Source organism: Biomphalaria glabrata, chromosome 2 (assembly GCF_947242115.1).
Source record: "Biomphalaria glabrata chromosome 2, xgBioGlab47.1, whole genome shotgun sequence".
In the NCBI taxonomy this organism is placed as follows: Eukaryota; Metazoa; Mollusca; class Gastropoda; family Planorbidae; genus Biomphalaria; species Biomphalaria glabrata.
The window spans coordinates 40,896,039-40,912,579 of record NC_074712.1 but is presented as its reverse complement, the minus strand read 5'-3'; the positions used below and the strand labels follow the sequence as shown (position 1 = coordinate 40,912,579).

At 34.6% G+C, this 16,541-nt stretch overlaps 1 protein-coding gene and 1 long non-coding RNA gene across 15 annotated transcripts in view; one reads left to right on the top strand and one right to left on the bottom strand.

Annotated features, from left to right (window-relative positions):
* Positions 1-16,541, bottom strand: part of LOC106054487 (cGMP-dependent protein kinase 1-like) — a 275,978-nt gene that overhangs the window by 7,889 nt on the left and 251,548 nt on the right. For all 14 annotated transcript variants that reach the window (XM_056020546.1, XM_056020547.1, XM_056020548.1 and 11 more), the window contains 3 exons: positions 11,300-11,389; positions 11,073-11,214; positions 10,519-10,682 (listed from right to left, as the gene is read on the bottom strand). In XM_056020546.1, coding sequence (XP_055876521.1) covers positions 10,519-10,682; positions 11,073-11,214; positions 11,300-11,389 — 396 coding nt within the window. The remainder of the gene's footprint in view (positions 1-10,518; positions 10,683-11,072; positions 11,215-11,299; positions 11,390-16,541) is intronic.
* On the top strand, positions 11,668-16,077 carry LOC129924605 (uncharacterized). Its single transcript, XR_008776606.1, has 2 exons — positions 11,668-13,440; positions 15,098-16,077. It is a non-coding gene; the product is annotated as an uncharacterized LOC129924605 (long non-coding RNA).

The window sequence follows — 16,541 nt, the reverse complement described above, 5'->3', positions numbered from 1 at the left end:
ATTTTCGTATCAAATCTATTTGATTACCGCTACCCATTCAGTTTTTTTGAAAGTGTTAAGCCCTAGAGCAGCGGTTCTCATCAGCTTTAGCTCTGGGACCCCCTAATACGATTACTCACTAGGTGGCGACCCTCAACCGTAAAATTTATTTCGTTCATATGCCTAGATAGACCCTAAATGTGATATTGCTAATGTTATAAAATCATAATCAAATTTTAAATGTATATATCTGACATCCATGATATATTTACATGACAAAAGCTTTATGTAATTTTATTTAGTGTAAAATAAATTTGTGCTTAAATTACAAATAAAAAAGGTTATCTTTAATGAATTATATCTATGGTACAAATGTGCTTGTTACAACACTTCAGAAATCGTATGACAAAAAAAAAAACAAAAAAAAAAACACGAAACTTCCGATGGTCTTAGGCGACTCCTGGCGAATGGTCATTCGACCCCCCAAAGGGGTCGCGACCCACATGTTGAGAACCCATCCCCTAGAGTATAAGTTCAATGTAAAGCCCTACAGTATAAGTTCAATGAAAAGACCTACAGTATAAGTTCAATGTAAAGCCCTACAGTATAAGTTCAATGTAAAGACCTACAGTATAAGTTCAATGTAAAGACCTACAGTATAAGTTCAATGTAAAGCCCTACAGTATAAGTTCAATGTAAAGACCTACAGTATAAGTTCAATGTAAAGCCCTACAGTATAAGTTCAATGTAAAGCCCTACAGTATAAGTTCAATGTAAAGCCCTACAATATAAGTTCAATGTAAAGACCGAGAGTATAAGTTCACAGTATAAGTTCAATGAAAAGACCGAGAGTATAAGTTCAATGTAAAGCCCTACAATATAAGTTCAATGTAAAGCCCTACAATATAAGTTCAATGTAAAGCCCTACAGTATAAGTTCAATGAAAAGACCTACAGTATAAGTTCAATGTAAAGCCCTACAGTATAAGTTCAATGTAAAGCCCTACAGTATAAGTTCAATTTTAAGCCCTACAGTATAAGTTCAATGTAAAGACCGAGAGTATAAGTTCAATGTAAAGCCCTACAGTATAAGTTCAATGTAAAGCCCTACAATATAAGTTCCATGTAAAGACCTACAGTATAAGTTCAATGTAAAGCCCTACAGTATAAGTTCAATGTAAAGACCTACAGTATAAGTTCAATGTAAAGCCCTACAGTATAAGTTCAATGTAAAGCCCTACAGTATAAGTTCAATGTAAAGCCCTACAGTATAAGTTCAATGTAAAGCCCTACAATATAAGTTCAATGTAAAGACCGAGAGTATAAGTTCAATGTAAAGCCCTACAGTATAAGTTCAATGTAAAGCCCTACAGTATAAGTTCAATGTAAAGCCCTACAATATAAGTTCAATGTAAAGCCCTACAATATAAGTTCAATATAAAGCCCTACAATATAAGTTCAATGTAAAGCCCTACAATATAGGTTCAATGTAAAGCCCTACAGTATAAGTTCAATGAAAAGACCGAGAGTATAAGTTCAATGTAAAGCCCTACAATATAAGTTCAATGTAAAGCCCTACAATATAAGTTCAATGTAAAGCCCTACAATATAAGTTCAATGTAAAGCCCTACAGTATAAGTTCAATGTAAAGCCCTACAGTATAAGTTGAATGAAAAGACCGAGAGTATAAGTTCAATGTAAAGCCCTACAGTATAAGTTCAATGTAAAGCCCTACAATATAAGTTCAATGAAAAGACCGAGAGTATAAGTTCAATGTAAAGCCCTACAGTATAAGTTCAATGAAAAGCCCTACAGTATAAGTTCAATGTAAAGCCCTACAATATAAGTTCAATGTAAAGACCGAGAGTATAAGTTCAATGTAAAGCCCTACAGTATAAGTTCAATGTAAAGCCCTACAGTATAAGTTCAATGTAAAGCCCTACAATATAAGTTCAATGTAAAGCCCTACAATATAAGTTCAATATAAAGCCCTACAATATAAGTTCAATGTAAAGCCCTACAATATAGGTTCAATGTAAAGCCCTACAGTATAAGTTCAATGAAAAGACCGAGAGTATAAGTTCAATGTAAAGCCCTACAATATAAGTTCAATGAAAGCCCTACAATATAAGTTCAATGTAAAGCCCTACAATATAAGTTCAATGTAAAGCCCTACAGTATAAGTTCAATGAAAAGACCGAGAGTATAAGTTCAATGTAAAGCCCTACAATATAAGTTCAATGTAAAGCCCTACAGTATAAGTTCAATGTAAAGCCCTACAGTATAAGTTCAATGTAAAGCCCTACAGTATAAGTTCAATTTTAAGCCCTACAGTATAAGTTCAATGTAAAGACCGAGAGTATAAGTTCAATGTAAAGCCCTACAGTATAAGTTCAATGTAAAGCCCTACAATATAAGTTCAATGTAAAGACCTACAGTATAAGTTCAATGTAAAGCCCTACAGTATAAGTTCAATGTAAAGACCTACAGTATAAGTTCAATGTAAAGCCCTACAGTATAAGTTCAATGTAAAGCCCTACAGTATAAGTTCAATGTAAAGCCCTACAGTATAAGTTCAATGTAAAGCCCTACAATATAAGTTCAATGTAAAGACCGAGAGTATAAGTTCAATGTAAAGCCCTACAATATAAGTTCAATGTAAAGCCCTACAATATAAGTTCAATGTAAAGCCCTACAATATAAGTTCAATGTAAAGCCCTACAGTATAAGTTCAATGTAAAGCCCTACAGTATAAGTTCAATGAAAAGACCGAGACTATAAGTTCAATGTAAAGCCCTACAATATAAGTTCAATGTAAAGCCCTACAGTATAAGTTCAATGTAAAGCCCTACAGTATAAGTTCAATGTAAAGCCCTACAGTATAAGTTCAATGTTAAGCCCTACAGTATAAGTTCAATGTAAAGACCGAGAGTATAAGTTCAATGTAAAGCCCTACAGTATAAGTTCAATGTAAAGCCCTACAATATAAGTTCAATGAAAAGACCGAGAGTATAAGTTCAATGTAAAGCCCTACAGTATAAGTTCAATGAAAAGCCCTACAGTATAAGTTCAATGTAAAGACCGAGAGTATAAGCTCAATGTAAAGCCCTACAGTATAAGTTCAATGTAAAGCCCTACAGTATAAGTTCAATGAAAAGCCCTACAGTATAAGTTCAATGTAAAGCCCTACAGTATACGTTCAATGAAAAGCCATACAATATAAGTTCAATGAAAAGACCGAGAATATAAGTTCAATGTAAAGCCCTACAGTATAAGTTCAATGTAAAGTCCTACAAAATAAGTTCAATGTAAAGCCCTACAATATAAGTTTAATGTAAAGCCCTACAGTATAAGTTCAATGTAAAGCCCTACAGTATAAGTTCAATGTAAAGCCCTACAATATAAGTTCAATGTAAAGCCCTACAGTATAAGTTCAATGTAAAGCCCTACAGTATAAGTTTAATGTAAAGCCCTACAGTATAAGTTCAATGTAAAGCCCTACAGTATAAGTTCAATGTAAAGCCCAACAATATAAGATCAATGAAAAGCCCTACAGTATAAGTTTAATGTAAAGCCCTACAGTATAAGTTCAATGTAAAGCCCTACAGTATAAGTTCAATGTAAAGCCCTACAATATAAGTTCAATGTAAAGACCGAGAGTATAAGTTCAATGTAAAGCCCTACAGTATAAGTTCAATGTAAAGCCCTACAGTATAAGTTCAATGTAAAGCCCTACAATATAAGTTCAATGTAAAGCCCTACAATATAAGTTCAATATAAAGCCCTACAATATAAGTTCAATGTAAAGCCCTACAATATAGGTTCAATGTAAAGCCCTACAGTATAAGTTCAATGAAAAGACCGAGAGTATAAGTTCAATGTAAAGCCCTACAATATAAGTTCAATGTAAAGCCCTACAATATAAGTTCAATGTAAAGCCCTACAGTATAAGTTCAATGAAAAGACCTACAGTATAAGTTCAATGTAAAGCCCTACAGTATAAGTTCAATGTAAAGCCCTACAGTATAAGTTCAATTTTAAGCCCTACAGTATAAGTTCAATGTAAAGACCTACAGTATAAGTTCAATGTAAAGCCCTACAGTATAAGTTCAATGTAAAGCCCTACAATATAAGTTCAATGTAAAGCCCTACAATATAAGTTCAATATAAAGCCCTACAATATAAGTTCAATGTAAAGCCCTACAATATAGGTTCAATGTAAAGCCCTACAGTATAAGTTCAATGAAAAGACCGAGAGTATAAGTTCAATGTAAAGCCCTACAATATAAGTTCAATGAAAGCCCTACAATATAAGTTCAATGTAAAGCCCTACAATATAAGTTCAATGTAAAGCCCTACAGTATAAGTTCAATGAAAAGACCGAGAGTATAAGTTCAATGTAAAGCCCTACAATATAAGTTCAATGTAAAGCCCTACAGTATAAGTTCAATGTAAAGCCCTACAGTATAAGTTCAATGTAAAGCCCTACAGTATAAGTTCAATTTTAAGCCCTACAGTATAAGTTCAATGTAAAGACCGAGAGTATAAGTTCAATGTAAAGCCCTACAGTATAAGTTCAATGTAAAGCCCTACAATATAAGTTCAATGTAAAGACCTACAGTATAAGTTCAATGTAAAGCCCTACAGTATAAGTTCAATGTAAAGACCTACAGTATAAGTATAATGTAAAGCCCTACAGTATAAGTTCAATGTAAAGCCCTACAGTATAAGTTCAATGTAAAGCCCTACAGTATAAGTTCAATGTAAAGCCCTACAATATAAGTTCAATGTAAAGACCGAGAGTATAAGTTCAATGTAAAGCCCTACAGTATAAGTTCAATGTAAAGCCCTACAGTATAAGTTCAATGTAAAGCCCTACAATATAAGTTCAATGTAAAGCCCTACAATATAAGTTCAGTATAAAGCCCTACAATATAAGTTCAATGTAAAGCCCTACAATATAGGTTCAATGTAAAGCCCTACAGTATAAGTTCAATGAAAAGACCGAGAGTATAAGTTCAATGTAAAGCCCTACAATATAAGTTCAATGTAAAGCCCTACAATATAAGTTCAATGTAAAGCCCTACAATATAAGTTCAATGTAAAGCCCTACAGTATAAGTTCAATGTAAAGCCCTACAGTATAAGTTCAATGAAAAGACCGAGACTATAAGTTCAATGTAAAGCCCTACAATATAAGTTCAATGTAAAGCCCTACAGTATAAGTTCAATGTAAAGCCCTACAGTATAAGTTCAATGTAAAGCCCTACAGTATAAGTTCAATGTTAAGCCCTACAGTATAAGTTCAATGTAAAGACCGAGAGTATAAGTTCAATGTAAAGCCCTACAGTATAAGTTCAATGTAAAGCCCTACAATATAAGTTCAATGAAAAGACCGAGAGTATAAGTTCAATGTAAAGCCCTACAGTATAAGTTCAATGAAAAGCCCTACAGTATAAGTTCAATGTAAAGACCGAGAGTATAAGCTCAATGTAAAGCCCTACAGTATAAGTTCAATGTAAAGCCCTACAGTATAAGTTCAATGAAAAGCCCTACAGTATAAGTTCAATGTAAAGCCCTACAGTATACGTTCAATGAAAAGCCATACAATATAAGTTCAATGAAAAGCCCTACAATATAAGTTTAATGTAAAGCCCTACAGTATAAGTTCAATGTAAAGCCCTACAGTATAAGTTCAATGTAAAGCCCTACAATATAAGTTCAATGTAAAGCCCTACAGTATAAGTTCAATGTAAAGCCCTACAGTATAAGTTTAATGTAAAGCCCTACAGTATAAGTTCAATGTAAAGCCCTACAGTATAAGTTCAATGTAAAGCCCTACAATATAAGTTCAATGAAAAGCCCTACAGTATAAGTTTAATGTAAAGCCCTACAGTATAAGTTCAATGTAAAGCCCTACAGTATAAGTTCAATGTAAAGCCCTACAATATAAGTTCAATGTAAAGCCCTACAGTATAAGTTCAATGTAAAGCCCTACAGTATACGTTCAATGTAAAGCCCTACAGTATACGTTCAATGTAAAGCCCTACAGTATACGTTCAATGCTTTCCTCTTATTGAAATTATTTTGTTATATAAACGAAAACGCTTATACAATTTAATTCTAAATGGCTAAAAGTGCATTATGTTATGATATACCTTTAAACAAAACTTATCAAGAATTCCTAATTTGTACACCTTGAACTATTCATTGATTTATTCCTTGGAATAACACGTTGAACCTTGAAAGAAGCGGGTACGATAATATTGCATAGTACAAGATGAATGATACTTAGAGATAATAGTTAACTGTAGCCAAAAATATTATAACAAAGTTATAGATCCATTTACTGCTCGAGCTATACAGGCATAACAAAATCATAACACACTCATAACACTCTTATGACTAAATACACAAAACACTCAACACAATAATAACAAACACATGAACAACTCATTAAACATCTTATATTTATAGCACATAACACACTTGTAACGCTGCCATAACATTCACGTAATACTGTCATAACATTCACGTAATACTGTCATAACATTCACGTAATACTGTCATAACATTCACGTAATACTGTCATAACATTTACGTAATACTGTCATAACAATCACGTAATACTGTCATAACATTCACGTAGTACTGTCATAACATTCACGTAGTACTGTCAAAACAGATTTGACACACTATGGTAGACTCATGAGGTATAACATTCTAATAACATTGACACAGTGATCTTATCTTATCTTATCTTATAGATGACAGACTTTCCTTCTTTACAGAACTAGCCTATGTAAGAACAAATGTGCCTTTATCTTTGTGTCTTTCTGAGTATTTTATTACGTTGTGTTTTTGTGTTTGTAAATTATGGTTCAGTGTTTTACGTAGGTTCATCATTGCAACTTTACGTTTGAGTCTTCTGTCCTGAAGTGTGTCTAAGTTTAAGTGATTTTACTAATGATGTTACTCTAGTCAAATATGAATTTTCATTTGTTATAAATCTCACGGCTTTATTTTGCGTCTGTTCCAGTTTCTTTATTGTTCTTTAGGTTGAGGGGGTTCCAACAGAGATCTCATATTCTAACATTGGTTTTCTATTTCCTAACACAGTCATATAATTCTCATAAGACTCATAACACTCTCAGGCTTCTTTTATAACGCACTAATAACATAATCATAACAATCTCATAATACTCTCTTACCAGCCGAGAAGATCAAATGATAACGACTGTCTTCCAGAGATTAGTAACCCCCCCCCCTTTGTTTACAACATGATAGACTTCAGATAGACCATTGCAAATGTAAGGATACCAAATTGATCTCTAATAATTTAAATCATTAACATTGTTCAACATGAACCTGTTGTACATAGATCTGACTCATCAATCACAGCTTCTAACCACAGAAATAACTAGGAGTAGCGAGTCTTGATATAGTTGTACAATTTGACCCATCTATTAAGCTATGAATGCAGCCTATATCACTTGTCTGCGAAAGGTTTCACTTACTCACCCTCTATTTACACCCCCGGGGGACAGGAAGCGAGGAAGAGAATGGCTGCCCAATGGGTTACCACATCAAACTATCCCTAACTATGCGCCATCTGTCTGATATGTGTCTACTAACCTCGTCAAAATTTAAGGGAGATAAGCTAGTCCTATCCTCAAGGTCTACTTAGTACTGTATCATAAAGACTAGTTTTAGAAAGACCTTTGGATCTACTGGTAGCATCTAATACTAATCTACTACTAATAATATATGATAGCTGATTTGACAACTTTAAATTTACTTGCCTTTGTTTCGATAGCATGGTATTACCAAAATCTCAGTAGGCCTACTTATTATAAGGATGTGGCAAAGCATGGCAAAATATGTAGGTCGCAGCTGAGGCTGTGTATAACCAAGGAAAATACAACATTCTTCATTAATCTTCGGTCTGGAAGTCAAACCTTACAACCAAGAAGGTCGATGTCTCCATTGTATACATTCGTTAGCTTTAACTTTATTAGCGATCGCTTTGATAACTTGAATTGTCACATGACGATAAAAAACAACACATTGATAACTGGCACCGACACACATTCTTTATAATTAGGGCATGTGTGTATTATTTCCATTTACTTCAGAAGAAGCCAAAAGTTGAGATGTTTTGAAACTAGCCCCTCATTTCATGTCAGTGTGACATTCAGTGATGTCCTAAATGCCAGTTAACTTCCTGTTGTCTGGTCTGGCAAACGTTACCATGTATACATGTGTGTTCTCTTCCATGTCTGGAGAAGTTTAGAAAGGATGATCATTGCCTAATTATACTTAGTGAACTGAGTACAGCAACGAACGGAAATATCATTTGTACAACTTTTGAAAGTAGAAAGAGCATTATATATATAATGATAATATATATATGAACAGCATTGAAATTGCAAAGTAAAACTCCATTTGTGAAGCGTTCAACCAAGTTCATAATAACATATCCAATGTAATGGACATAAAACTCATCACATGAAATAAATGATGTTGTATTGCTCTGAATGTATAGTAATGTACACCAGTGAAGTCGTCCCCCGCCCCACCCCTATACGTTTCCATGAAAAGAAAATAAGTAAAACAAGGTTACAAAAGACATATTGTGTGGAAACATAAATTCAAACTCGGAGTGGTCCCCCTAGGCAGGTAAAAAGGCAGGTTTCAATATTTTCAGAAAGAATATCATAATGAAATTCTATCAAAGGCAAATGACAGAGAAGAAAGAAGGTTGACAGATCTTGTAGGGTACCCCAACGGTCCAGCAGACCAAGGGATAGGTGAAAGTGAATGTGAAGTTAGATGTGAACCTGGCCTAATTGATTTCATATAATGATTATCATATTGATCTAATTGTTTTGTATAGAGTCTATCTCTTATTCAAAGCCTCATTAAAATGTTGTTTTTTTTAAATCCTTAGTTAAGTGTCATGTAGGTATGTAGGCATCCTGCAGATCACGCGATAATATGAAAAACTACTTGTTAATTGTTGTTTTAAATTATATTCCATTTATATGCATATTAAATAGATTTTTTCTCTTTGAAAAAAATAGTAACTAGCTTTTTGTAAATGTAGTAGTTAGTGTGACAGAACTTACATAACTTAGCAATACATTTGTAAAAAAAATTTTTTTTGACAAAATATATACAATTGTTTGCATAAATGTGTTAATAATATGGCAAATAGCAATCTCCCTTACTAAATAGCCTCCTGTGTTTGTTACTAATAATGGTGAATAGTTGTAAAAATGGTGTATTTTTATGAAAAAACTGCTTGCATAGTTGATTTCAAAAATTAAATTTTTCACTTTCAGAAAAGAAAAAAGTAGCCGTTGCATCAGAACTTCGAAAGATCTAAAATATCATGATGTCGGAATTTCAATATCTTTTCTAGTTGACGAGATCTAAACGCGACGGATGGACAGACAAGACATTCCACACAAAACTAATAGCGTCTTTTGCCCTTTCGGGGGCCGCTTAAAAAAGTAAATTGTTAAAATCCATGGAATGGAAATGAAATTCCATGAGTCTGTTGAATCAAATTTTAAATGAAGACAGTTTTAAGTTGTTGTTTTAAAATTACGTCTTTTTAGCGCCACTTTCATGCTAATAAGCGTGCTCAGAGCTCTGGTCCAACCTGTGGGCCCTGTTAAGGCGGGAGGGGGCATCTAGTTTCCGTGCTGCCTTTAGGCGCTCAGCCAATACAGCTCAGCTTGAGTCCAGATACGAGCTCGAGCCCCCCCCCCCTCCCCCCCCCCCCCCCTCGATAGGCAGCCAAGCGGTTTTTGCCACACAAAACTGGTTAGAAACAGCCACAACACAGAAGATTCATTTCATTGGATAAGAACAAAAGAAAAACATTCAAGTCTATGGAATCAGTGCTCTGAATACAATAAACATAAGATATTGTAGACTCTCTGAGATTTTTTTGCTTGTAGACCCTCTGAGATGTTTGCTTGTAGACTCTTGAGATGTTTGCTTGTAGACTCTGAGATATTTGCTTGTAGATTCTCTTGAGATGTTTGCTTGTAGATTCTCTTGAGATGTTTGCTTGTAGACTATGAGATGTTTGCTTGTGGACCCTCTGAGATGTTTGCTTGTAGACTCTCTGAGATGTTTGTTAGTAGATCCTCTGAGATGTTTGCTTGTAGACCCTCTGAGATGTTTGCTTGTATCTCTGAGAAAAGTTTGCTCACCAAGTTTGAAATATTCATATGACCCTGATATTTAATGATAGCTTGCACTTAAAGATAAACTAGCCTGATATCTCTGTTAAGTGCTATTATTGTCATAAAAAAAAAGTATTTGAGTTAAAAAATCATCAGCTAAAAATATCGGAAACATGAAAGACAATTTAAAGGAGACTTCGTAAAGGGATGGCTCCGACTCTCATAAAGCAGTGACAAGAAAGGCAGCTATAGAATCAGATTTACACTGACACCTTGAGTGTCCAGAAAACAAGACTTGATGTCAAGCAGGTCTGACAAGACTCGAACACGTTCTTTACTTACGTTCCATTGAGCAGCTCATACATTAATATTCCCAAAGACCAGTAGTCTGCTGAGTGATCATGACCTTTGTTTAAGATTATTTCCGGTGCAACATATTCTGGCGTCCCACAGAACGTCCATGTTTTTTTGCCAACTCCAATTTTTTTGGCGAATCCAAAGTCCACCTTGAAGACAAAAAACAAAAACATTTAACAAAATAATTCAATGAGTTTTTGTGGACATTTTTTATTATGATGAACAACACTTTCGATCATAAAAAAATACACCCTGGAAAAAAAAAGACCATGAGATCATGAAAAGATTTAAACGTTACTGATCATCACATTGATCTGTACACTATTGTCGCAATGCACATAATCAGCTTTTGAAAGACTCTTGGAGAATCTGGTGACAGTCGCCAGTCTTTTTATATTTGGTTCATTATCTTTGTGGGCTGAAAGCATCGATGTCCATTGCTTGTATACCTTCTCTCCACATGACGAGATCTAGAGCTTTGTCGCCCCAAGCGCGTGCATCTAAGTCAACTGAGAACACCAGAAAAACAACGAACCTACCAGTTTGACATAACCCCTGGCATCTAGCAGTAAATTTTCAGGCTTCAGATCTCGGTAGATGATTCCTTTGGCATGAAGATAGGAGAACGCTTCCAGTACACAGGCAACACAGAACCTGGCAGTGATGTCATCAAAGTGTCCCCTGCAGGGAAGAAACATTTTGGTTAGCCTTTTCTTTCCAGACGTCATCGCTCCAGGCAAGGACATCAACTAGATGTAAGAGTTACCTGTCTCTGAGAATTGTCCATAACTCACCACCGAGACACACCTCCATTAGCATATAGACGTATTTCTTGTCTCGGAACGTCTTATGAAGCCTGCAGATCAAAGTAAAACTATTTCTTAGAAACAGCAATCATTTTCATTTTCTTAATAATTTTGAGGGGGGGGGGGGTGGCGCGGTGGTTGAGGGGTTAAGCGCTTGGCATCCAAATCTGGGGTCCTAGGTTCGAATCTTGGTGAAGACTGGGATTTTCAATTTCGGAATTTTTAGGGCGCCCCTGAGTCCACCCAACTCTAATAGGTACCTGACTTAAGTTGGAGAATGTAAAGGCGGTTGTTCGTTGTGCTGGCCACATGACACCTTGGTGTCAGGGAGAGGTATGGCGAGAATGAATGTTAGTTTAATATTTTGGTGTGATTGTTATATCCCCTTGTTATGAATGCGAAGTGTTGCACGTGTTGTGAACTGAGTGATTAAGTCTTCGTTGAATGTGCGAGAGAATGTGTTACGTCAGTAAGGTCTTGCTCCCGGTCCAGGAAGGTTGGACGTTTACTTCCTGGACTGGTATTTATGCATTTATGTATTTATAAGTTGATGGACTGGTGTTTTGTGTATTACTATTTCATAAGAGTGATATAATTCCGTGCGTTATCAAGTATTAAAGTATTGTTGATATTCATGAATATAAGGAGTTAGAGTTGATGTATATTAAGTGTTCGTATTTGAGTTAAGCAAGTATTGATGAATTCTGAGTAACCAAGAAGTACCAAGCAAGTATTATTTGATATTCAAGAAACCCCTAGTGAGCCACAGGAGCCAAGTTAAGTAACACAACAAGACAAGAGACGAGCAGAGCAGAGCAGCAGCAGCGTGTATATATATATAATTCGACCTCTGACATCTGGAGGCTTCGTCCGGGCAGGTATCGTTGTACCTGTTACCTGTATTATTAAACACCAGTGTATTAACCGGTGTACTAATACAGTGTTATTCTTGACATCTATCTGAGGGCTAGTCCGGGCAGGTCAGTTATACCTGTTATGTCATTCGTCACGTTGAAGAAGTCGATAAGAAAATAAAGAATAAGCAACACAAGCAAAGAAAAGGATACCGAATTTTTTGAGCTTCGTCCGGTCTGGGACAGTAACTATTGTACATGACATTGTCTACTAAAGTTGGATTCAAGGCAATCTGTATCATTTGTAACCTACTACTCGTTGACATTTTTTGGCCTCGTTCGGCCAGTATTTGAGAGTCTCTTGACACACACTGAGGAACTTGACATTGTTTACATTTCTGAGAACACGGAGGAACTTTTTTTTTTCGCCATCAACACGTTATTGTTGAAGTCAAGCAGTCTACTAGAACTCTACGAAAGGTCATTGACTAATGTGGACTTGCAGCTACTTCTTGTATACCGAGGTCATTGCGTCACCCACCATTTAAAGAGACATCACCATTTAAAGGGACATCACCATTTAAAGGGACACTACTAGTACTACTACTACTTACTTACTATTGGATTATTGGATTTAGAGACATCACCATTTAAAGAGACATCGTCATTTATAGAGACATTGCCATTTAAGGAGACATCGCCATTTAATGAGACACTACTACTACTACTAGTACTACTTACTTACTATTGGATTTAGAGACATCGCCATTTAAAGAGACATCGCCATTTAAAAGGACATCGCCATTTAAAGAGACACTACTACTACTAGTATTCACTTACTATTGAATTATTCTACATGAATGCAATTACTCAAGTAATCGTGATTTATCTACCTTTACTACATTGATGTTGGATTATTATTAAATTATTGTACTACCTGACTAGATAATCATTTTTTTTATGCTCCCATTATTATTACTATTAATATCATATCAATGTTTGAATAATTTTGTTTTCTATTTGTTTCATTCTCTAAATCTGCTGTTGAGTCATAAAGCATTTACAAGGAGGCCGAACAGCGACCTGACACTCCAGAAGTTCTACATTCTTAAAGCAACACTGTCGTGTGGGAAGAGTTGTCATTTCTTTCCTGGCATCAGACACAGATAAGTTGAGTTTTCTTTTGTCTGTTGTATCGGGCATTCAGGGTCGAGTGTACATTGCCTTTTCAGTAGTGGAGATAAAGGGTGAAATTTTTTTTTTTTTGTTGATCTTTTTTATAATTTATTGTCTTATGTGAATTGAACGTTACTTGTTAACTTAACCTTTATAAATTAATTTACGCTTATTCAGTAATATTCTTATTGTGATTACCATGGACGAGTTTAAACCTAGGTCAATTGAGGTATTAATAGAACAGGCCCACATGTTTGGAATTCAGGGTGATGAATTACGAGAGTTTGTTTTAAACCAACAAAAACTAGATCTAGAAAGATTAAAAGATTTAAACCAACAAAAACTAGATCTAGAAAGATTAAAAGATTTAAACCAACAAAAACTAGATCTAGAAAGATTAAAAGATTTAAACCGACAAAAACTAGATCTAGAAAGATTAAATTTAGAATTAGAAAGAAAGGCAATAGAAGTGGTAAAGTTGGGAATAGAACTGGACGAGTTTAAACCTAAGTCAATTGAGGTATTAATAGAACAGGCCCACATGTTTGGAATTCAGGGTGATGAATTACGAGAGTTTGTTTTAAACCAACAAAAACTAGATCTAGAAAGATTAAAAGATTTAAACCAACAAAAACTAGATCTAGAAAGATTAAAAGATTTAAACCAACAAAAACTAGATCTAGAAAGATTAAAATTAGAATTAGAAAGAAAGGCAATAGAAGTGGTAAAGTTGAAAATGGAACTGGAAGTAAAACTGTCATTACAGGGAGATGTGAACTATAAAATAGAAATTGAAAATGACATATTAACTAATGAGGAACAAAATAACTGTCAGGATATTGATAATAATATAAGTGGGATAGAAGATAATGAAGAAATTGAGAATGTCTTATCTAGTAAGGAACTAAATGATTTTAATTATACTGCCAATGATATTAATGAGATAGAAATTGGAGAAGTAATAGAAAATGTCTTAACTATTGAGGAACTTAATGATATTAATGAGATAGAAATTGGAGAAGTAATAGAAAATGTCTTAACTATTGAGGAACTTAATGATATTAATGAGATAGAAATTAGAGAAGTAATAGAAAATGTCTTAACTACTGAGGAACTTAATGATATTAATGAGATAGAAATTGGAGAAGTAATAGAAAATGTCTTAACTATTGAGGAACTTAATGATATTAATGAGATAGAAATTGGAGAAGTAATAGAAAATGTCATAACTACTGAGGAACTTATTGATAAGGAACTTATTGATTGTCAGTTTATTGACAATAATATTATTCATGTTCTGAGACCATTTCACAGAGTACACAAACCATTAAAGAGATTAAACCTAACAAAAGGAGTTTATCAAGTTGTTGGTACTGGTAAAGTAAAACCAGACCCCAATAGGCTACAAATGTTTTTGTACCTAAAAATCCCCAGAAGACGAAAAAAAAGTCTTAAAGAAGTTTGTCAAGTTGTTGTTGGGGGTAAAGTTAAACCAGACCCCAATAGGCTACAAATGTTTTTGTACCTAAAACTTCCAAGAAAAAGAAAAAAGAAATCTTGACGTAGTGTTTCCCCTCTCCCAGTTGCTGAGAAGGGGAATGTCCATGAGGGTCGCCTGAATTCCCGAGTGCGACTTGGCAATAGAGAAAATTCAGCATTGTCTGTCTTCATGTATTTTAATTATTTTTTTGTACCAAATCTTAATAGTTATTGTGTTTATCTAAACAGTACATCCGAAATAGCTTGCTGTGTGTTGCACCAAGTAGATTGGCTTCCTTCCGGTAAAGTGCAGAGAGCTGATACATAGAGAGTGGCATTACGTCATCAGTAGCGTGAGTGTCCAACGCCTAGACAGATACCTCTGATACCCAGGAGGTTGCACAATCCAATTTGACCACAGACCATTGTCTACTAGCAGATAAACTGTCAAGACTTAGCATAGTTGTATTAGTTATAATTGTTAGAATTCATCTTTTTTTTCCCAATACAATATGAAACGCTGTTATAACTATTAGAGATTGTATCTTGTCATATATTATTGCTATATATAGGAGCTGATCTTTTCTTATACTTTTGCTGTTTTACGTACGTTCCAATAGTAATTTAACTTTCCGTGCTACTATTTGTTTTTTTTGTTCTCATTTATTCTTTTCTCTCTTTCCCTTTGTTGTAAATAGTGTCATATAAGTGATAGCCTTAGCTGGATATATTTCTTTTGTTAGGTTAATAGGGGCTATTTCACTTTAATGTACATTGTATACATTTGTTTGTAGATATATATGTTTATATATATGTATATAAGTATGTGTATGACACAGTGTGTGTATGTATGTATATTTATGTATATATTTGAATGACTGTTATCTAATAACAGTCATATAGTGAGAGGGGGGATGTCAGGGAGAGGTATGGCGAGAATGAATGTTAGTTTAATATTTTGGTGTGATTGTTATATCCCCTTGTTATGAATGCGAAGTGTTGCACGTGTTGTGAACTGAGTGATTAAGTCTTCGTTGAATGTGCGAGAGAATGTGTTACGTCAGTAAGGTCTTGCTCCCGGTCCAGGAAGGTTGGACGTTTACTTCCTGGACTGGTATTTATGCATTTATGTATTTATAAGTTGATGGACTGGTGTTTTGTGTATTACTATTTCATAAGAGTGATATAATTCCGTGCGTTATCAAGTATTAAAGTATTGTTGATATTCATGAATATAAGGAGTTAGAGTTGATGTATATTAAGTGTTCGTATTTGAGTTAAGCAAGTATTGATGAATTCTGAGTAACCAAGAAGTACCAAGCAAGTATTATTTGATATTCAAGAAACCCCTAGTGAGCCACAGGAGCCAAGTTAAGTAACACAACAAGACAAGAGACGAGCAGAGCAGCAGCAGCGTATATATATATATATATATATATATAATTCGAACCCTGACACTTGGCCTAAGAAACAGATGAGCTTCACATCCTCTGCCCCATAGATCGCAAGGTCTGAAAGGGGAAACTTTACTTTTTAAAAATAACTTTAAATTAAGTACACAATTTATTTAAAAGATTATTTATCCACGTGTAAAGTACATTTGAAAGTTACTACGCAAATACACTTTGTATTGACTTGCACACAATAACATTCAGTAACTAATGCTCGCACGCACAGACTTGAAGAGGAGACT